At 48.7% G+C, this 22,521-nt stretch overlaps 1 protein-coding gene across 6 annotated transcripts in view; it reads right to left on the reverse strand.

The window, feature by feature from the left end:
• Positions 1-22,521, reverse strand: part of AMBRA1 (autophagy and beclin 1 regulator 1) — a 215,092-nt gene that overhangs the window by 7,353 nt on the left and 185,218 nt on the right. For all 6 annotated transcript variants that reach the window (XM_040980185.1, XM_040980184.1, XM_040980182.1 and 3 more), the window contains 3 exons: positions 12,440-12,579; positions 2,865-2,957; positions 959-1,152 (listed from right to left, as the gene is read on the reverse strand). In XM_040980185.1, the coding sequence (XP_040836119.1) occupies positions 959-1,152; positions 2,865-2,957; positions 12,440-12,579 (427 nt within the window). The remainder of the gene's footprint in view (positions 1-958; positions 1,153-2,864; positions 2,958-12,439; positions 12,580-22,521) is intronic.

A 22,521-nucleotide genomic window follows, 5' to 3' on the forward strand; every position in this document is an offset into this window, starting at 1 on the left:
CGCCCACAGGACTCCAAGGGGGTCCAGAGTGTGCAGAAAATTGCAAACATAGGCTGCAGGTGGCTGAAGGTGATGCTGAAGTTCAGAGGTGCAAGCTCTGCCACCTGCTCAGGTTCCCACCAAGGGGGCTTCCACCCCACCAAGAGCCACAGATGGGAAACAGTGAGCAGGAGAGTGCTCCAAGGCCACTGTAGGTTACAAAGCTGTGCCTGCTGTGGGGACCACCCAGGCCAGTCTGGTGCTCGCTTCCTGGTGCTCACTGCAGCTGCTACTCTGAGACAGGAAACCACATGGGTCTGGAGCAAGGAGCGGCACCGGGGATGAGGGGAGAGAAGTGTGAACAGCTTGTTTAACGTACTGCTGCCAGACTCCAGCATGGCTGGACCCTGCTGCTGGGAAGTGCTAATTGCTTCCGAGAGGAGAGAGGCCAGCAGAGAGCACTGGGGCTGAGGTTTACTGGGTCACACCTGATGCAGAGGACAGAAAGGGACTGGTGGTGTACCGGGATAGTCAAACAGGCAAAGGACCACAGGCACAGTGGAGGTACAAGAGGGCTTCACTTTGCCTGTCCCAAGTCTGTCAGGTCAACGGGAAGGACAAGTTACCCTGTGGCTGCCCTGGAAGCCTGCAGCCTTCCCCAGCCCTCTCTAGTAGCTCCCCATGTACTCTGTGGGAAAACCAGAAGGATGTTGAAGTATTGGTGAGGGAGATTGGGACTCCCAGGGAGCTGAGCAAAGAGGAAAGTGCAGCCCAGCTTTACTGAACAGTTAGTTACCCAGCTCAGGGAAATGGTGTTCCCGCCCAAAAAGGCCCTTCATGCCCCTGCCCTCAGGCATCACCCAGACCCGGGAGCGGCACTTGGGAAGTGCCCCACCCTGTCAATGTGGAGGGCTGGTGATATTCCCAAACCCACACTCCAGTTAGATTGTCAGATCCCTCTGGGCTCTGTGCACCCCACCTTCGTCGGGCCCCGAGGCAGAGGTCGTCGGCTCCTGCGCATCCCCCTCGGTCTGGGTCTCCGCATTCTGCAGCTGCAGGGTCAGGGTCTGAGTGCCCTGAGAAGTCACCGAGGTGGTGGGGTTCCGGGGCTGCAGCCCAATGGCATTCATCAGACCCATGTCTCTGTCCGTCCTCCAGGTGGCTCTGCTGGTCCTGGGGAGACAGACAGACCCAGGTCAGGCGGGGCATGGGTACAGGGCAGGCCTCAAGGAATGCTGTGCTCCTCAGCTCCCCACTCCTATTGTGGCTTCCTGTGTCAGTCCCTGGCCCGGGCAAGGGAAGGAGGGCCACAGAACCATCCCATCCTGCTGCCAGCAAGTCCAGCCATTCCCTTCACTATCAGGCTAATCTGTGATGCTGGCAGGGTTGGGCAGACAGGTGACTGAGCTGATAAGACACTTGATATTCCTCAGATGCTACTACAATCAGGAGCCAGGACTCTTCCATGTCTCCCATGTGGGTATACGAGTGCAAGTAAACGGACCATTTTTTGTTGCATTTCCTGAGCCATTAGCAGGAAGCAGGATTGGAAGCAGAGCAACCGGAACACAGACCAGCACTCACATGGGATGTGGCATTGTAGGTTTTAGTTTTACTGCTATGCCACAACACTGGCTCTTTCAGCTTCCTTCTAACTACAGGCTGACAAAGTTCCTGTATGAGCTACTAAAATTTCCAAGTAGACCGAGACCTCTACTTTGGAAGGAAAGTGACAAAGTGCCAGCACCGGTGATACGCCTTCCGCAAGAGCGCACTTTGCTCACAGGGAGCACAGGCTGCTCTGAGGGGAAGTTCAAGCTCAAGGCCAGCATCTTTCCTTGGACATTTTCCAGACATGGAGCTGTGAGCTAGCTAGAGCTGGCCAAAGCCAGAAGCTTCTTCTGGGTCTCCCACATGGGTACCAGGGGCTCAAACACTTAGGCCATTTACTGCCACTTTTCCCAGGCTGTCAGCAGGGAAGCAGATTGGAAGTATAGCAGCCAGGACACAAACTGGTACCCATATGGGATGCGGGATGTTGGCATGGTAAAGGCAGCAGCTTCACTCACCACATCACAGCATTGGCTCCTAGAAAACTTTTTAGATTGTTCCTAGACACATTTCTCATAGCATCTGAGACTATTTGTTTTGCCATTAATTGTTTGTTATCAATCTAGCACTTTGGTTTACTACGGTCTAAACCTATGAGTTAATCAATAAGGGACTCAGCTCATCTTTTAGTGGCCTTCAAAGGCTCCTTGCTCCTGGGGCCCAGGTCACCTGACAGATGGCAACAGCCCTTTCTGGTGCTGTCCTCTCTTGTGGCCCATGTGTGTCTGAACACCATGGCCAGGGTGGGAGGGGGGCCAGGGTGTGCTATGGGCTCTGGAAGAACAGGTGATTTTTATTTTTAAAAATATTTATTTCAATCTATTATAAATGCAGAATTGCCAAGACAGAGGGAAAGAGATCTTCTATCTACTGGCTCACTCTCCAAATAATCACAATGGTTTGGATTGCGCCAGGTCAAAACCAGGCCCTATGAATGGGCCAGGCTAAAACCGGGAATCTGGTCTCTTTATTTAGGTACAAGGACCCAAGGACCTGGGCCATCCCCCACTGTTTTCCCAGGCACAGGATCAGAAGTGGAGCAGCCATGACTAGAACCAGTGCTCATATGGGACGGAGGTTTTGTTTCCCCAGTGAGGAATTCTCCCAAAGAAACCTGCACATGGAAACTCAACACAAGAGGCAGATCAGAGAGGAACTGCCTTGGGAAGCAGGGATCTGGAGCACGTGTGAGGGCACTGCTTGAGAGCGCTGTCCAAGCAGGAGGCAGAGACAGGCCTCTGGCCAGCTGCTCCCTTCCCATGTCACCAGCTTACCCAGGCCGCTCGCTGCTCCTGCTGTTGGAGTGCACGGTGAAAACTGTCTCATTCAGCTGGTCCCAGTAGTACTCAACCCCAGAGTTTAAGGCCCTGAAAATCAGTAAAGAGGGGTAGAGAAGAAAAGGTGCAAGGTGTTAAAGAGGCAACAGAAGCCCTGCAATTCTGGAGCTGGGTGGACTGGGGCCTGGCAGCCCATCCCTTCCTGTCTCCAGGGATGGGTCTGACCAGAGACGCCCTCTTCACCAGGATGCTTGATGCTGCAAAATGCTGAGCAATCTCTAATGGCTCAAGAGCATGTACAGTGGCTTTCCATCTCTTCCTTTCTGTTGATGAGCCTTCACAGCTCCTCCTAGGGGCTAAGAGATCCCTAACTAAAAGAAACCCCAGATCTAGGGAGTGGGTTCCAAGTGTTCAGATGTGCAGAAAGGGGCTCAGATGGCCAAGGAATGGCTGGAGAGACACGATGCCATTGGCAGATTTAAGCAGCAGGGACTCCAGAACAACTGCAGCACAGGCTGCCCTCAGTCCTTCTCCACTGCCGTGGGATGCGGAGCGCAGAAGTTAAAGCACCTGACACCCTTCATTTGCCCAGACCTCAGAATTCTTAAGCAGGAGAGAAGTCCTCACGGAGCACAAATGTCCCTCTCAGCCTTTTTCTGGACCTGCAGCCTCCTTTGGCAGCCTCAGTGGGAGAAGCATTTGGCACAGGTGCACTGACAGCGCAAGAGGCTTGATGCGCGCGCAAGAGGCTTGATGCGCGTGCACCACCTCTTCCAAGCACGGGAAGACGAGACCCTCAAGTGCAGATCAGCGTGACTGCGGGTGGCAGAGTTCACCCATCTACTGCGCTGCCAACAGTTACAAACACTGGGTTCTCATGGAGTATCTCTCTCAATCTTGCACAGCAAGCAGCAGAGAAGCAATGTTCTGTCACCTTTCTAGATGGATTTGCTACCCTAGCCAGCAACCCTGGCTGACTGCAATAGGTTCCAAAACACAAGGCTGGCCTGCCTTTGATGAACAGGATTGACTGAGAGCTGGGTGGTGGTGCAGCAGGTGCAGCAGGTGCCTCTTATCACTGATGTTTCATATTGGCACTGGTTTGTGTCCCAGCTATTCCATTTCCAGCACAGTTCCCTGTCTGGGAGAGGCACCAGAATATGACCCAGGTGCTTGAGGCCCTTGCCACCCATATGTGGGAGATTTTGGTGAAATTTCTGGTTCCTGGCTTCAGCCTGGCCAAGCCCTAGCTGTTATGGCAATTTGGGGGAGTGAACCAGCGGATGGAAGAATTTTTTCTCTTTCTGTAACTCTGTCAAACAGGCCAATAATCTTAAAAACAAACAAAAACGAAGGGGGTGCAGTTGGTGCCATGGTAAAGCAGCTTAAGTCTCTACCTGTGGTACCAGAAATCCATGTGGGAACCAGTTTGAGCCCTGGCTGCTCTGCATGTGATCCAGCACCCAGCTAACATGCCTGGGAAAGCAGCGCAAGATGGCCCAAGGCCATTTCAAACCTTGAACCTATGTGGGGGATCAGTGAGAAAGCTTATGGCTGGTTGTGATCATTTGGGGAGCGAGGTGGCAGATGGAAGATTTTTCTCTCACTCTCCCTTCTCTCTCTGTAACTCTGCCTTTCAAATGAAATAAAATAATTTTTTTTTTAAATCTTAAAGAATGATTGATTTAAGAGTAACTTTTATCCACTTGTTCACTGTCCCAACGTCTCAAAGGGCCTAGCCAAGCTAAGCTGTGACCACCGTCCAGACTCCCCTGTGAGTGACAGGGACCCGGCTATTGGAGCTGCCACCTGCTGCCTCTCAGGGTTTGCATTAGCAGAAAGCTCAATGCAGGAGCCAGAGGTAAGTATGAAAGCCAGGAACCCCAAAATGTGACACGGGCACCATAAGCACCAGATCAAAAGCCCATTAGGGCTTCGCCATCCAAATTTATTCATTTAAGAGGCAGAAACAGAGATATAAACAGACAGTATTTCCATGTGCTGATTTGCTTTCCAAACACCTACCAGGTCAGGATGGGGGTGTGGCTAAAGCTGGGAATTGGGAAGTGTGAAGGAAAGGAATCCAATTAACTGAGCCACCACCACTGCCTAGTAGGAAGCTGGAGTCAGGACACAGAGCTGGGAGTCAGACTCTCAGGGATTCTAATGTAGGCCGCAGGTGCCTAACACCTAGGTTAAATGCCAGCTCCCACTATTCTTTTATGTATTATTCCCTAGAGAAATATTATCTAGCACCAGCCACCCCAGTTAAGGACAGAGGGATGGTGACAGCTGTGAAGTGTGGGGACAAGAGGTGGGAAAGAGTCTTCGAGTCTACGGTTTAGCTCTTCAGTGCACATGAGAGATCATAACAGAGATTCCAAACACCCTACTCGGATCCTCAACGGGACAGGTGTGTGCATGTGTTTGGATAAATCCGCTGTAAACTAAACCACGTCCCTTCACATTTACCTATTTTTTTTTTTTAAGATTTATTTACTTTTATTGGAAAGGCGGATATACAGAGAGGAGGAGAGACAGAGAAGATCTTCTGTCTGATGATTCACTCCCCAAGCAGCTGCTATGGTTGGAGCTGAGCCAATCTGAAGCCAGGAGCCAGGAGCTTCTTCCAGGTCTCCCACACACATACAAGGTCCCAAGTGCAAGCCAGCCTTGTGCTGTCCTCAATTGCTTTCCCAGGACACAAGCAGGGAGCTGGATGGGAAGCACGGCCACCGGGATTAGAACCGGCGCCCATATGGGATCCCAGCGTATGCAAGGTGAGGACCTTAACCACTACGCTATCGTGCTGGGCCCCTTTCCCATTTACTTACTGAAGCCTTAAACCCTATGTGAATGTATCTGCAGACAGAGATTCAGGTGGCAAATAAGGTTATATGAAGTCCCATGAAGCAATGTGCTAGCTGTGGCCAAAGAAGAGAAAGAGAGCCACAAAGCCACCATGTGCCATCCAAAACTGGAACATGCTGGCACCCTGACCTCACATGGCCAGCCTCCCAAACTGGTGCAAATACATTTCGGTTGTTTAAGCCACTGAGATGTCAGTACTTTGCCTTCGCAGCTTGAGTAGATTACAACAAATCCCAAAAGAAGTCAGCCATTTAATCTGAGACAACTGAGTTACCCTCCTTTACCAAAAGAACTGTTCTTAGATCCAAGTCACTAGGTCTTAAGGTTTATCCAGTCCAACGTGAGTCTGGGGAGGTGATGGGAGGTGCTTGCTTCCTAAACATGAGGGCTAAACCACAGGACAGACCTGATGGTACCTGGACGGTGGCAGCCTCAGGAAGGGCATAAGGTCGAGGCCCGGAGCACCCAGATCTCTCTTAAGGCCTCCCTAAGATTCTGGGAACTGGGATTCACCTGAGGACATGGATACTCATTTATTTTGTTTGTTTTTATATTTGGAAGGCAGTGCTTGATTTGGCAGCACATATACTAAAATATTTGAAAGGCAAAGATACAGAAAGAGATGGAGACGGAGTAGGTGAGCTCTTCCGTCTACTATCATCATGCCTGAATCAACCACGGCTGGGACAGGCCAGGTTAAAGACAGGCGTTTGGAACTGAATATGGTCTCCCATGTGAGTGGCAAGGATCCAATTATTATTTGCTTGGTGCCCTAAACAGAAAGGCAAAATTGGAAGTAGAAACTGCAACCTAAACTTGGACACACCATTATGGGATTTAGCTATCCCAGGGGCATCTTACCCACTGCACCCAACACATAGTCCATGTCAGTTCTTTGAAGGCCAAATCACAGCCACATTGCTCTGAACAGACACCTCCTGGGTCCTTTCACAGGACTTGCCTGGCGGTGGATCTGGTGTGACCATCTTCACATCACCCACCTAAGGAGGATTTTCTTCCTCCTCCAAACACTCAGCTGCTTTGATGGGGTTAGAAGCTTCCTGAGAACCACAGAGACACTGCAGGGCAAAGGTGTGAGAAGAGAACTGACCCTGCCCCAGGGAAAGGGCCAAGGACCAGGCACTGGCAGCAGAGCCTTCTGGAAACCACTCTATCGTGGCATTTTTTGGTAAGCAAATCTTGGCTGCTTTAGGGATTGCAGGAAGCCAGCTGCCAGGAAGCCTCTAATTTACAAACTTGTCAAGATTTATTGATAGGCTGCAATATCAGGTGGGTTCCTGCCAAATCTTCCTAATTCATACGAGCCAGAACAAATTAGTGACACAACTCTTTGGGGCCAGCGTGCTAGCTCAACTGGCTAATCCTTTGCCTGCAAGCGCCAGCATCCTGTATGGGCTCTGGCTCGTGTCTTGGCTGCTTCACTTCCCATCCAGTTCCCCGCTGATGGCCTGGGAAAGCAGTGGAGGATGGCTAAAGTCTTGGGACTGTACAATCACATGGCAGACCCAGAAGAAGCTCCTGGGTTAAGATAGATCAGCTCTGGCTATTGCAGCCACTGAGGGATGTGAACCAGTGGCTGGAAGGTCCTTCTGTCTCTCCTTCTCTCTGCAAACCTACCTTTCCAATTAAAAAAAAAAAAGAAAAGTAAATCTTAACAAAACAAAACCAAACACCCCCCAAAACCTCTTCACACCAAATGTACAACAAACTGCGTGGTATGATCAGGAATCCTTCCAATTTGAAAAAGAGGCCACCAGTAGGCCCCCAAGCTGAGCTGTTATTGTGAGCTTGAGACTGGAGTCCCAGGAGTCCCCACAGACCTCTCTCCTCTTGGGTATTGGGCCCCAACAGCTCACAGCTGTGAACTGGGAGGTTTACTGACAAGGTCAGCTGTCCAACAGAACGGAACCTATCATGATGGACTCACATATACTAATCCATTCTCCCTCCAATTCAATTGTTCTGCTCCCCACAAGGTCTAATTATAAGCCCTGATGTTTTTTCATTCTATAGTCCAAGACCTTGACTAAGACAAGCTCATGGATATGGTTTAAACCTCTGGCACTTTCCAGGGGGATGCAGTTAAGATACCCTCTCTGGCTGTGGAAACTCAATGCCTTCCATACCCAAGATTACAAGTTTTGGTCTGAATGCTAAAGAATGACCTCAGCCCTCTCCTTCCCTCTTGGGTCCCAGTAAGGATGGATGAGTCACTGTTTGCTCTTGGTTCTTCCTGGGAGCTAGACAAACACACGGCGGCTGAAGGAGAGTGGGAAGGCCAATCAGGGTTGGCCTTTTCCAGTGGCTTTCCATTTAGTACCTGCCTCTCTCCAGCAGCATCTGTAGGCAGAGCCTACTTCCTTACTGCAGCGACCTTCCTGGACTCCCTGAATACACCTACAAGCTAGCATGGCTTCCTCACTCAGTGGGCACTGCACTCTCTCCACAGATCTTACAATGTTGAACCTCCCAATTTCTGGAAAACATTTCCTTTGAGGATACAGTCTTCCTTCCATCTATGAGCTACAAGGCTGAGGCTGGGACTACTCGGCTGCCTGCGTGGAAAGAACCATGTCCAAGAAGACCAGTCTTGGCCTGGCAGATACCAGGCTTGAATGATGGAGTTGCTGGGACTTCATCAGGAGTGCCACACTTGGCTAATACATCATGAGGCTCCACACTTGGAGACTCCGTCTGCCATGAGGCACCCCAGCACGGCTACTGGGTTGAGTCTGGAAGCAGGACTACTCACAGCAGTACCTGCCCCCACCTTCTATCCATGGGACTCAACTCTGCAGCTTCAAGTGAACAAAGCATCTCTGTGTACCAATCTGAGCCTGCACACCACCATGGTTATTGGGGAGACTGCTGGCTGAGGTAGCAGTCAGCCAGAGGCACAAAGTAGCCTGAATCAACCACGGAGGGGTCATTATAAGGGAGAAATGAGTATTTCACCGCTAAGAAGGCTAGGGAGATTGGTCAGCTGGCCTGGTACAAAGGTGAAGGGCCAGCTGTTCAAGCTCCTCATTTATCCTCAAGGATTTCTTAAGGCCTTGCTCTATGGTCAGGTGGTGTTTCACTACCATCAGGAGATGCCCAGGGTGCTTATTCCTTTTGTGTGTGGAGAGAGTGCTGAGGCCAAGACAATGCAGGAGAAAGTCAGAGCAGTATTGACAGAGCACAAAACAAGGTGCAGCTGCCTGTGTCCAGGACCAACGCAGACAACCACCTGTTTCAGAGGGAGGCCTGCAATCTTGGGCCAGCTGGTGGCTACAGCAGGTGCCCTTGGAAATGGGTGTGCCAGAGAGCTGCATCACCTAGGGAGAGGCAGCTGTCTGGGACAAAGGCAACTGCCCTGAGGTCTTACTTCTCTGTTGATTTATTCTTCTCATGCCAGACTAGAGACCAATCATCTCAAGAGAGGCGAATGTTCTCACTTTTTCTCTCTCTTGTTTTCTACTGCTCCAGTCACCTGTCCTGCCTAGGTGCCCCAACATCATCTAGGGCTGTGTGTTTTCTCTTGTTGCTCTTTTCTGTGCAAGAGAGTTCATTTCCTCTCAACAGAATTTAAAGGGTTTCTTCACCGGAAACAAATTTCAGAAGTAGCTATAGAGACAGGTGTTGTGACGCAGGGGTTACGTGAGCTATGGCAGAGCTCCGGTTTGAATTCCCGTTATTCTAGTCCCAACCCAACTTCCTGCTAAGGTGCCCAAGGGGGTAGAGGACAAGTCCTTCCCTGCCAGATAGACTCCTTGGCTCCTGACTTTGAACCTGCTTAGCTCTGGCTGTTCTGGACACTGGGGAGTAAATTTAGGGGTGAATCAGTGGACGGGAAACCTCTCTTTCCTTTCCCGTCTTCCTCCTTCTTTATGTATGGGTTACGTGTGTTTCCCTCTTTGTCATTCTGCCTTTCAAATAAATAAATACACCTTAAAAACAGAACAAAACAAAACCTGCCAAACCAATTATAAAAAAGAGGTCTAGTAGCTTAGTGGCTAAATCTTCACCTTGCACATGCCAGGATCCCATTTGGGTACTGATTCGTGTCCTGGCTGCTCCTCTTTCCATCCATCTCCCTGCATATGGTCTAGGAAAGCAGTAGAGGATGGCCTAAAGCCTTGGGACCCTGCACCCATATGGGAGACTTGGATGGGGCTCCTAGCCTCAGATTGGTTTAGCTACAGCCATTGTGGCCACTTGGACAGTGAATCAGTGGATGGGAGATCTGTCTCTCCTCTCTTTAAATCTTATTTTGCAATATATATATATATATTTACACTTTTGCATTGGTAAGCGAGGAGGCCTATTTCTCCTACTAGTCTGTTGGGAGGTCTTGGGTAAGTCTCAACTTCCTTACTTATATAATGTTCATAGTCTTCCTTGTCTTAAGAAAAAATCTATAGATATGAAGGTGACTGAGAAATGCTGAAGCTCTGAAAAAAATTAGGACAAAGTCACACCCATGTCAAATTTATCTGGTATCTTTAAATTTCTGTCCCCTAGGCTTGGACATTTGCCAACCCAACTGAAGAAGTGAAAAGCAATATGCCACACACAAAGCGACAAGTCACACTCTTGGTGTAACATCACTTGCTCTCTTTGACGGGACAGTACCTGGTGAGTCCACAGCCACTGGCCTCTTACTCAAAGAAGAGGCTTGAGTTTCTGGTGGGAAAGAGAGTTCCTCAGGCAGCCCAAGATGGCGGCAGCCTGCCGAGACTGAGATGCTGAAGACGACAGATGGGGAGAAAAAATAGAGGCCAAAGCCAGCTTCATCTTTGGCTGAGGTGTCTGTGACTCATACCAAGTATGCGGGCTGGGGTTTCAAGCAGAGAAGCCTTTGTGAGGCCACAGCACAGGGGGTTAGAGTCAGCCTCTGTCAGAGTGGTTTCCAGTGAGGGGGAAAGGCGAACACTGGGAATTTGGTTGGGACAAAGGTTAATGGTGGAAGCCACTGACGAAACCACTGCAGAGGGAGGAGGATGCCAAAAAACCCAAGAAAAGTCTAACTACAATGCTGAAGAGTGAGATTATGGTTCAGGATTTTGTGCCAGTTTTGGAAGAGATGCCTATTGGAGGATCGTAGGGATTTCTAAGAAAAGAGGAAGCTTCACGTTCTGTGGGGAAAAGTAGAATTTCAGGACAGGCTTGCCCTGGGACCCAAGGCAGACCAGGGGCAAGTCAGGACCCAGTGGCTGAGCAGCCAGAGAAGAAGGCTGGGTTCTGGAAAGATACAAGGTAAAGGATGCTCTCCAGACACAAGATCAGCAGGAGCAAATGGCAGGCAGAGAAAGCAGGACAAGATTCGCAAGGCCAATCCTGAATGGTAGTCTGTCTTTAGAGCCAAACTTTCAGGATGGAATTCAAGAGCTGCCCTTGCGGTTTTGTTTCTTCTCTTTAGGACCACTGAGCAAACCTGGGTGACAAGGGTTCAACCTACTAAGCACCAAGAACTGACCCAAATACATCACTGTAGACACTCCCCGTGAGCAGAAGGCCGAGCAGACAGCATGCTCTGAGCTGCAGAAGCCCAAGGGCAGCATGAGGCCAGCCGGCGGCAGGAGTGGCATTCTGACAGCTGGAACCCTGCAGTGTCTCAGGCAGCAATCAGACGGATCGGCAAGGAAGCACAGCTTCACACTCCCCATCTGGCTGAGTCCCAGGGTCTGTACAACATGGATCTGGATTAACACAGATTCTCCCAAAGCCAGGGCAAGGCAAAGGACATAAGGACTTCAGACAAAAACACCCTGGGGTTCCCTGTTCCTTCTGCCCTACTTCCCTAATAATCACTGGCTTCACATTGAGCTTTTCTTCTTCTTCCTATTTTTTGTTTGTTTTGTTTTCGAAAAATTTATTTCTTTTTCTTGAAACTCATAGTTACAAAGAGAGAGAGAGAGAGAGAGAGAGAGAGAGAATTCTTTCAACTGCTGATTCACTCCCCAGTCACAATGGCAGGAGCTGGGCCTGTCAGAAGTCAGGAGCCTACAGCAGGTCCCTCAGGTTCAAGACCATGGGCCATCCTCTGGGGCTTTCCCCAGGCCATTAGCAGGCAGCTGAATCAGAAGTGGAGCAGCCAGGGCTGGAACTAGCACCTATGCTGGCCTTTTAGGTGGAGGATTAGCTTGTAATACCACTGTGCCAGCCCATAAATTGAGCTTTTTAACATGCCTTCATTATCACCAGCTGGAGCTTCAAGCAGAAAAGAACCCACGTACAGGTTTGTTACAGATCAGCGGCTTGACAGGGGGTTAACAACACCTTTTTCCACTTTTATTTCCTAAGTTAATGTGTGTAGCATTTGCCAAACTCAAGACCACCTGTTGAATTTTTCAAAAAGGGTTTAAAAAGGAATCTTTGATATCTATGCTTGTGCCTGCAGGGAAGCTTTATTAGCACTAAGAGACCATAGCAAGGATAAAACAACAAAAGGAAAAAAATCCAATTTCTTAGCCAGCTTTTCCACCAAAATTGGAATGAAGGGCTAATTCCACACGTTCTAAGCAACAGGACGGTCAGGGATGGTCAGGACCCAGGGATGGTCAGGACCACGAGGCAGACTCTCACAGGACTGGGATTCTCCGGTGAAAGGTCACCTGGCTGGCGAGGCCCTTGGGCACATGCGTGTGACTCTGGGCCTTGGTCCCAGGGCCCTCCACTCCCACCCCTGAGCAACTCACTCTGGTCGGCAGATCACCAGGTCTCCTTTGTTGGTACCGTAGGCCAGCCCAAGCCCTGGCTCAGGCAGCCAGCGGGCCGAGTTGATGCTGACATGTCTCCGCTGGTCAGCAGGCATGGGGTAAAGGACGTTGAAAACTCTCTGGGTGAGGGAGAAAGAAGGAAGAGAAGAGAATGGGAGGAGAAACAATTTGTTACCAAGAATAATAAAATCTAGGGAGAAACAAATTAACCACAGGGAGGTGGGAGACGGTTAGACTGGGGATGGGGTGACACTTAACATGCCCCTGTATGAGAACTTGGGGGAACAGGAAACAAAGGACCCTCTTATTCTTGCTGAGAAAGAAGTCTCTTTAAAGAAACAGCCAGGGTATACCTGATGCTCTCTGTTTAGAACTTTCTTAACACTTCCATCTTCATTGTTGTTAAGTGAATCCCTTGAGAGGCTCCAACCAGGGCCCATCCCAACAGAAGGACTGCCCTAAGCTTTCCTCTGACCACCCTAAACCCTGGCTGGTAGTCCTGTTACCATGGAAATCCCAGTACTCTGAAGGCAATGGGGAATTGGAGGTGATGGGGGGGCGGGTGGGGGTGATAACATCAGAGAACACTCTTAATTCATCTAATTAAAAGCAATGTTAAAAATGCTATTGTTAAGGAAACCTTATAAGGTGCATTAAGAGGGGAGCAGAGCAGAATCTTGAACACACTGGTACATGGATTCTTCCTAGCTTATGTAAGTCATTACCGAAGAGTTGCCATTCCTCCCTCAGTCATTTCTACCCTGTTTTCTGAAGGGTGATTGAACTTAGTTGAGCTGGGGTTTCAGCTGAGGGTGAGTTTCACAGTCTCAGGCCACTGACCTACAAGACGTTCCAGAAGCAACTCACAAATAGGGGCAACCCAGCAGCAGGGTGGATTTTACAAAGAATTTCAGTTCTAAAGTCCCTATGTGACAACTCTCCAGATATCCAATTAAATAGAACACCTGCATCCAAATGGTATGGACAGTTCAAAAGAGATGTACATGAGGCCACTTAAAGAGTTCATGGAGAGGCCCCGGCACGGTGGTGCAGTGGTTAAGGTCCTCGCCTTGCAAGCCCGGGATCTCATATGGGCGCTGGTTCTAACCCCGGAAGCCCCGCTTCCCTTCCAGCTCCATGCCTGTGGCCTGGGAAAGCAGTCAAGGACAGCCCAAAGCTTTGGGACCCTGCACCCGCGTGGGAGACCCTGCGTGGGAGACCCGGAAGAGGCTCCTGGCTTCGGATCTGCATAGTGTCGGCCATTGCGCTCACTTAGGGAGTGAATCATCGACGGAAGATCTTCCTCTCTGTCTCTCCTCTCTGTATATCCATCTTTACAATAAAAATAAAATAAATCTTTAAAAAAAAAAAGAGTTCATGGAGGGCCTGGCATGATAGTGCAAGGGTTAAGGTCCTCGCCTTGAACACGCTGAGTCTCATATGGTCGCCAGTTCTAATTCCGGCAGCTCTACTTTCCATCTAACTCCCTGCTTGTGGCCTGGGAAAGCAGTCGAGGACTGCACCCGCATGGGAGACCTGGAAAGAAGCTCCTGGCTCTTGGCATCGGATCAGCGCAGCATTGGCCATTGCGGCCACTTGGGGATAGAATCATCGGATGGAAGATCTTCCTCTCTCTACATCTGTCTTTCCAACTAAAAAAAAAAGTTCATGGAGGAGCTGGTACAATGACTCAACTGGCTAATCCTCCATCTCCAAGCACCAGCATCTCATATGGATGCCAGTTTGTGCTCTGGCTGTTTCACTTCCCATCTAGCTCTCTACTTATGGCCTGGGAAAGCAGTGGAGCATGGTACAAAACTTTGGGAGCCTGCACCCGTGTAGAGACCTGGAAGAAGTTACTACCTTCAGATCAACTTAGATCTGGCCATTGTGTTCATCTGGGGAGTGAACCAGCAGATGAAAGATCTTTCTGTCTCTCCTTCTCTTTCTAAATCTGCCTTTCTAATAAAAATAAATATATCTTTATTTTTTTAAAGATTTATTTTTACTATTTTTTTTATTGGAAAGGCGGATATACAGAGAGGAGAGACAGAGAGGAAGATCTTTCGTCCGATGATTCACTCCCCAAGTGAGTGCAACGGCCGATACTATGCCGATTCGAAGCCAGGAGCCTCTTCCGGGTCTCTCACGTGGGTGCAGGGTCCCAAAGCTTTGGGCCGTCCTCAACTGCTCTCCCAGGCCACAGGCAGGGAGCTGGAAGGGAAGCGGGGCTTCCGGGATAGAACCGGCGCCCATATGGGATCCCAGGAGTACAAGGCGAGGACCTTAACCACTGCGCCATCGCGCCAGCCCCAATAAATATATCTTTAAAAACAAAAGTTCATGGAAGAGACCAAAGCAGGTTAAACCACTGCTTGGAAGACCCACATCAAACACACTGCAGTGTTGGTTCAAGTCTAGGCTGATCTGCCTCTGACCCAGTTTCTTGTTAATGCATCCTGGCAAGTGTTAAATGTACTTAGATCCCTGCTGTACCCGGGGCAGACTTGGGTGCAGGCCTGGGCTGGGACTTTTTGCCTAGCCTAGCCCTAGGTGTTAAACACTGGGGAATACGCCAGATGATGGAAGATATCTTTCTATTTCCCTCTCTACTTTCACGTAGATGAAAATAAATGAATGCCAATGAGAAACAGCTTAAAATTTTTTTTTTAATTTTATGAACTTTTAAAAAAAGATTTATTTATTTTTATTGCAAAGTCAGATATACAGAGAGGAGGTGAAACAGAGAGGAAGATCTTCCATCCGACGCTTCACTCCCCAAGCAGCCGCAACGGCTGAAGCTGAGCCAATCCAAAGCCAGGAGCCAGGAGCTCTTCTGGGTCTCCCACACGGGTGCAGGGTCCCAAGGGTTTGGGCCATTCTCTACTGCTGTCCCAGGCCACAAGCAGGGAGCTGGATGGGAAGCGGGGCTGTCGGGATTAGAATTGGCACCCATATGGGATCCCGGTGCATGGAAATTGAGGACTTTAACCATTATGCTATCGGGCTGGGCCAAATTTTATGAATTTTTTAAAGATCGCTTATACGCATGGATTTCAAAATTTCTGCACCAAAATAATTTCTCTCCCTCTCAGTTCTTCCCCAGGACTTGGGTCATCTTCTGTTGCCTTCCCAGGTCATAAGCAGAGAGCTGGATCAGAAGTAGAACAGCTGGGACACGAATGGAATGCTAACCCTTCTGGCAGAGAATTAGCCTGCTAGGCCACCACGTTGGCCCTGACCTTATCTTTTAATACCATTTCCACACATTTTCTAAAATGTACTTGTATACAATTCCTGGTATGAGGCAAAATCACAATTTGAACTGTTGTTATTCTTATCAGGAACCAAAAGGGCCATGAAGGCCTAACAGAAGGACAGCAGACTAAGATTCTTTAAATGGTAGTTTCATTTCCTTCTTAACTCACCCAGTTTTTACTCCATACAGTAGGGGTTAACTTCGTCTGTCCTTATTTGTCCCGAGGGTTTATGGGAGGAAGAAGAGCAGCAATGGAGCTTGAGCCCCTTCTGCACTACCATGGGCAAGAAGTGATCTGGTGAGAACACCTGCTGATGTGCTGGGGATCCACCTGCCAGGCCTGCGCTAAGGACACTGACGTCCATGCCAGAGGCTTGGGGTCACTCACTTCTCAGGTGTGATGCTGAGAAATATCTTGTGTAGTAACAGCAACCCTTTCTGGCATGATTGTGTGAGTTATTACAGTTGAGCGAGTCTTTTACAGGTATGGAAGCAGAACCTCTGAGCCCCCTCTGTGTAACTTATCCAAATGGAGCAGGTAGCCAGGACTCCTTAAATCTATGGTCCAAGAAGACCATTAAAACAGGGCGCATGATCTCCTTCACTGGGTGCTGGGGGCACCTGGGAGGCTGGATATGGCTTCTCCCCTTAGGATCCTCCTTTCCCCCCAATACAGGAAGAAGAAATAGAAAATTTGGGAGCAATGATCACACCCACTTTTCCCTTGATCCTTGATCCTTCCCACCCTAATCATCTATGGAAACATCATAAAAAATAAAAATGAAAAAATTTTGAAGAAAAGAAAAATAAAACAGCCCAATAGCCCAGAGCAGTAGCCTAGTGGCTAAATCCTTGCCTTGCATCCACCAGGATCCTACATGGGCACCAGTTCATATCCTGGCTGCTCTACTTCCCTTCCAGCTCCCTGTATAATGGCCCAGGAAAGCAGTAGAGGATGGCCCAAAGCCTTGGGACCCTACACCCAAGTGGGAGACCTGAAAGAAGCTCCTGGCTTCAGACCAGCTTGGCTCTAGTCTTTGCAGCTACTTGAGGAGTAAACCAGCAGATGGAATATCTTTCTCCCTGTAGATTTGCCTTTCCAATGGAAAAACAAACAAAAAAAAAAAATTTTAAGGGTCCAATAGGGGCTTGGATGGTGGCACAAAGGTTTAAGTTGTTGCCTGTGACACCAGCATCCTATTTGGGCACTGGTACAATCTTTCAGGTACTCCACTTCTTTTTTATTTTTTTTAAAGACTTTTTTTTTTTTTATTGGAAAGGCGGATGTACAGAGAGGAGAGACAGAGAGGAAGATCTTTCATCCGATGATTCACTCCGTAAGTGAGTACAACGGCCAATGCTATGTTGATCCGAAGCCAGGAGCCTCTTCCGGGTCTCCCACGTGGGTGCAGGGTCCCAAAGCCTTGGGCTGTCCTCGACTGCCTTCCTGGGCCACAAGCAGGGAGCTGGATGGGAAGTGGGGCTGCAGGGACCAGAACCGGTGCCCATATGGGATCCCGGGCTTGCAAGGCGAGGACCTTAACCACTGCGCCATCGCGCCGGGCCCCAGGCACTCCACTTCTAATTCAAACTCCTTCTAATGTGTCTGGGAAAGCAGTATAGGAAAACCCAAGTGCTTGGGCTCTTCTGGTCACTTGGAGAAAGAGCCACTGATTGGAAGACCTCTCCTCTTAATTCTGCCTTTCAATTAAAATGAACACATCTGAAAAGGGGTGGGTGGGGAGGAGGGAACTGCCCAACAAAATCTGTGAATTTCTACCCCAGTCATTAGGCATAACAGCCTGATCTCTGGATAATCTCCCTGTACACATCCACGTGGCAGGCTCCTTGAAGAAAGCAGTGGCCACTGCTCTCCACTTAACCTCACTGCTGATCAGCCCATACAAACATCGAGGTCACTGTTGTCCCTTTGCACCTAAACCACCCTTGCCCCTTTATAATCAAGCATGGTGGTCTGTTCATTGTGTGTCTCAGAGGTTTAAACTTTCTTAGAAAATAAACACCGCGCTCTGTCAAACCTATAGATTCTATGGCTAAAAACAACTTGACAATCACACTCAAAAGACAGTATGGTTGTCAGACAGCTGTGGCTGGAATCACTTCAACTGCTTGGTTTTCTTTCTCTCAAGGTCACATGGTGTGAGCAGGGATACCCTCAACTTAAACAGGGTGAGGGCCGAGGCAGGTGCTGTGGTACAGGGGTACTAAGCCACTGTTTGTGATGTTCTGCTTCCAATCCAGTTTCCCGTTCATTTGTTTTGGGAGCCACAAGTGCCTGGGTCACTGTCACCCACTTGGGAGACCTAGATGGACTCGGGGCTTCTAGGTTTATCTTGGCCCATCCCTGGCTGTTGAAGGAATCTGGAAAGTGGAACAGTGAATGGAAGATTGATTTTTCTCTCTTTTGCTTTAGTTTTTCAAATAGGGGGAAATAAATACACATTTAAGAAGAAAGAAGGACAAGTACTAATTTCTAACACTGTTTGAGGGGAGCCTTGGTTTTGGACCTGTGGTGGCTCTGAATGGGCCTCGTAAGTCCTCCCTTCAAATCTCAAGGACATATGTGCAGGGAGTGGAGCAGAGGGGTGAGAGAAAGTAGCCTCATAAGGAGAACATAGTTTTAGTAAATCATATGACTTGAGGGTTGTGCTGAATATTTTGATGGGAATGTCAAAGATAAAAATTTAAAAATCCCTCTCCTCTAGAAATTTTCCAGGTCAAGAAAGAAGTAAACAAGCCTCTGATATGTCACAAATTTACCTTTTACTGTCTGCTGCCACAGGATTAACAAGAAAATACTACCATTTTGATTCCTGGTATAGGAAGAAACTCTCAGTATGTTGGATGACCCCAACTGAGGCGAGACAAGGTCACAGAAAATCTGGAAATAAGCAATTAGACCCCCAGACACAACCTCCTAGCTGCGAGTCATCGATTTGTCCTCTGGCTCTGTCCCGCTACTCCTCTCTACCCCTGTTCCCCCCACCCTGTCCTTAAACAGTGCTGAAAGGGCAGTTCCCAAGTGCCCATCTCCTCCTGTGTTTGAGTATTAGACTAAATCCTGCTTTGTGGCAGGGAGCCAGAAAACACCACGTGAAGATCAGCAGCCTCCCACATTCCCGATAAGCACTCAGCTGCTTTTCACATTCCCGTGAGGGGGTGAGAGGGGGAGATGAGGGCAAGAAACACAGGGCGGATGACAGCATATGGGCTGCAGGATGGGTAGGCATCATGGTTTCCTAGGTCCCTGGAAGTCATTGGGTCCCAATCTCCGTGTTCAACACATACCTGAAACTAAAGGAGTTTGGGACAAAGATTTTGGCCCATTTGAAAAAGTCCCAAGAGATGTGGTGTGCAGCTCTTCCCCTGGCCAGGGTGAATGGCTCTTAGTTCACCTCACTGGGGGAAACACCTCTCACTGTCAGTGGAAAGATGCGAGTCTGTCGAGCAACAATGACATCAACATCATTGACACTGATCGGCCCACTCAGCTTTCTCTCACACAGGTGATGGTTTCACCTGTTTGCCTTGCTGTTTTTCTAACACGGAGACTGGGAGAGCTGTGATGCCCCTTTCTGATACTGATGTGGGTGGCTCTGAAACCCAAAGGTCATCAGTACTGTCAAGAAAGAGACCAGAGCCAGTATGAAGGCCAGGCCCTGGTTGTCACCTCGAGGCTCCCGAAGTACATTTCCAAGTCCAAGTTTCCTTGACACTAGTCAGGCGTTCTGAAGCTTCCCATGGGATGTTAAGGACAAAGCTGTGTAGCCCAACTAAACTACCCACCTACCCTGTGACAAAAGTGACATCGACAAAGCCTTAACACTCATTTCAAGTACACAGGAAGGGGATTATCAGGACCCATGAGCGCGTTGTGGGGCTAGATACAAAACCCAACTTGCCAAGTCCTGGTTTCACCTGGCTTGCTGCAGCTATTCCCTGAGATACCATAAATGCCGATGGCAACTCCCCTTCCTTCTCCAAAAGTGCACTCACTGTTCCCACTTCTGTCTAACATCTTGAAGGGTGTTAGAATCTGTATGCCAGAAGGAACCCATTTTTTTAAGCACCAGTGCATTCTCAGCATATTAGGAGCGAATGAGCCAGGTCACCATGAGCTGGATGGTTCTAGGGGGAGGAGGCAGAAAAAGATGATGATTTATTCTACTTGTGGGTTCCAAGACAATCTCTTGCATCACTTTACCTTTCCATCCTTCAAACTCCAACTAACAGGAAGTAGGAGCAAAAGAAGACCGCTCCTGGATCAGAACGAAAGGGCCTTATGTCTTGCTCAAAAAGTTTCAGGGAAAGAACAAGAAGGGGCCAAAGAAGGTCAGCGGGAAATCTCCCTCTCTTATCCTTTTTAAATTCAGAGGAAAAAAGCGTGCTGCAGTCTTTCTCCCTGCTGTACGCCAGCAAAACTTAGACCATTAGTCGGAGTGCCAAGCTACACCAAATGAAGCCGGCCAAATAAGCTGCCAGAACAGACTCTGTGGTTTTCTTTGTTTCCATTTGGGAGTACTGTATCTGTAAAACTGCAATTGTGTGGCAGGGGCAGGAAGTCTAGCCCAGGTGGCGGAGCTTCTTGATTCTCCCAAAGACCTTGGAAATGGAAGCTGGCAGGGACATGGGGAAAGGTGCAGGCAGCCGGCTATCGGGCTTTGAAGGAATAAAGGAACTGTGAGGATGAGAAGCACTCTCTTGGTGATGGTGGGAATTACAGGGAGAGAGTGTTAGGCATTTACAAGAAGGTGACTTGAAGAATCAACTTTTCAAGGAGCAAAACAACCAATGGAAAACAGATGAGAAAGAACAGCTGACCTTCCTCTTGGAAATGGATGGCTGCCCATCCTGTCATAGGCTGAGACGTGCACGCATTCCAGCACAGACAGGAGAGGGGCTCCACAGCTAACCTGACGCTCAAACAAGTTGGTGCTATGCTGAGATGCAATAACAATGAGAAACTTTGGTATCCCTACGAAAACATTCTTTCCAAATTTTTAGTCAGTTGAGAGGCAGAGAGAGAGACAGAGAGACAGAAAGTTAGCGAGCATGAGCAATGCCATCTGCTGATTTACTCCAAAGTACTTGAAATGGCCGGACTGGCTGGGCAAAAACCTGGGAGCCAGGCACTCAGTCTAGGTCGCCCACAGAGCAAGAAATCAGCTGAGCCATCATCATTACCTCCAGGATCTGCACTAATCAAAAGCTGAGATCAGGAGCCAAAAAAGCTAGAGCCAGAAGTCAGACCCAGGCACTCTGACATGAGACAGGGGCATCCTAACTGACATCCTTGCTTTTTTTTTTTTTTTTTTAAGACTTACTTATTTTATTGGAAAGGCAGATTTACAGAGAGGGAGAAAGATCTGTTGATGCACTCTCAACCCTCTCCCTGGACTCCCACATGGGTACAGGGTCCCAAGGCTTTGGGTCATCCTCTATGCTTTCCCAGGCCACAAACAGGGAGCTGGATGGGACATCCAGGGATGTCAAGCAAGAAGCAGCCAGGACAACAACCGGTGCCCATATGGGATGCTAGCACTGCAAGATGCAACTTTGCTTGTTGAGCCACCATGCTGGCTCCTAAATCCTAAATGACATCTTAACTGTGAGACTAAATGCTTGCCCCACTGATCTGATTTTTGTTTTTTGGATACTTTGCCTTTTATTTTCTCCAAGTTTTTTTTATTCTCTCCAAGTTTTTTTTTTAAAGATTTATTTATTTTTGTTGGAAAGGCAGATATACAGAGAGGAGGTGAAACAGAGAGGAAGATCTTCCCTCCTCCGATGGTTCACTCCCCAAGTGACTGCAACGGCTGGAGCTGAGCCAATCCAAAGCCAGGAGCCAGGAGCTCTCCTGGGTCTCCCACATGGGTGCAGAGTCCCAAAGCTTTGGGCCGTCCTCGATTGCTTTCCCAGGACACAAGCAGGGAGCCGGATGGGAAGCAGGACTGCCGGGATTAGAACCGGCACCCATACGGGATCCTGGCGTTTACAAGGCGAGGACTTTAACCATTACGCTATCTTGCCGGGCTCCCAATTTTTCTTTATATTCTATGTCAGAGGTTTAGAACTCACAGAATTTTTTTTTTTTTAGGATGTAATTACTTATTTGAAAGACAGAGTGACAGGAAGGGAAGGATAGAGGGTAGGGAAAAGAGAAAAAGCAATAAGGGAGAGACAGACAGAAATAGAGTACCCATTCACTGATTCACTTGCCAAATGCCCAGAAGACGCCTGGGCTAGCCAGACTGAAGCCAGGAGCCAGGAACCCTCTCCAGGTCTCCACCCCATGTATATTAAAGACTCAACACTTGAGTTGTCATCTGCTGCCTTGCAGGAAGCAGAGGAGCAGAGATGCAGCCATCCTGAACTCCAACACAAGACCCGTTCCATATATGCAGTTTTCAAAGTAGTGATTTGAAAATGAAAACCAGAATGCCAAGCCATTTAATTCTCTGCTTTCATTTAGCTCATGCAGGATCCAATCTACCTGGACCACATTTGTCCAAACTAAAGCTCTCCCAATAGAAGAGAAGGACAAACAAGTGCTTTCCTTAATCCTCTGGAATGTGTTCTCCTTTGTTGCTGTTAACCATTTGCTGCCCTGAAGTAATTTCTAGCCATTCCCCTGGGATGCGGTGGGGCCTCTCAATTGTGACTTATTAATTTGATCCTCAAAGAGATCCCAAGGATAAAGGCTCTTTCTGCTCATCAGGATCACAGAGATTACTGTAGTCGAGGGATCTACTTCTATGCTGAATGGAAAAAAAAAAAAAAA

The sequence above is a fragment of the Ochotona curzoniae genome, unplaced genomic scaffold (assembly GCF_017591425.1).
Source record: "Ochotona curzoniae isolate NIBS_2020 unplaced genomic scaffold, NIBS_Ocur_1.0 contig_3432, whole genome shotgun sequence".
NCBI classification, from domain to species: domain Eukaryota; kingdom Metazoa; phylum Chordata; class Mammalia; order Lagomorpha; family Ochotonidae; genus Ochotona; species Ochotona curzoniae.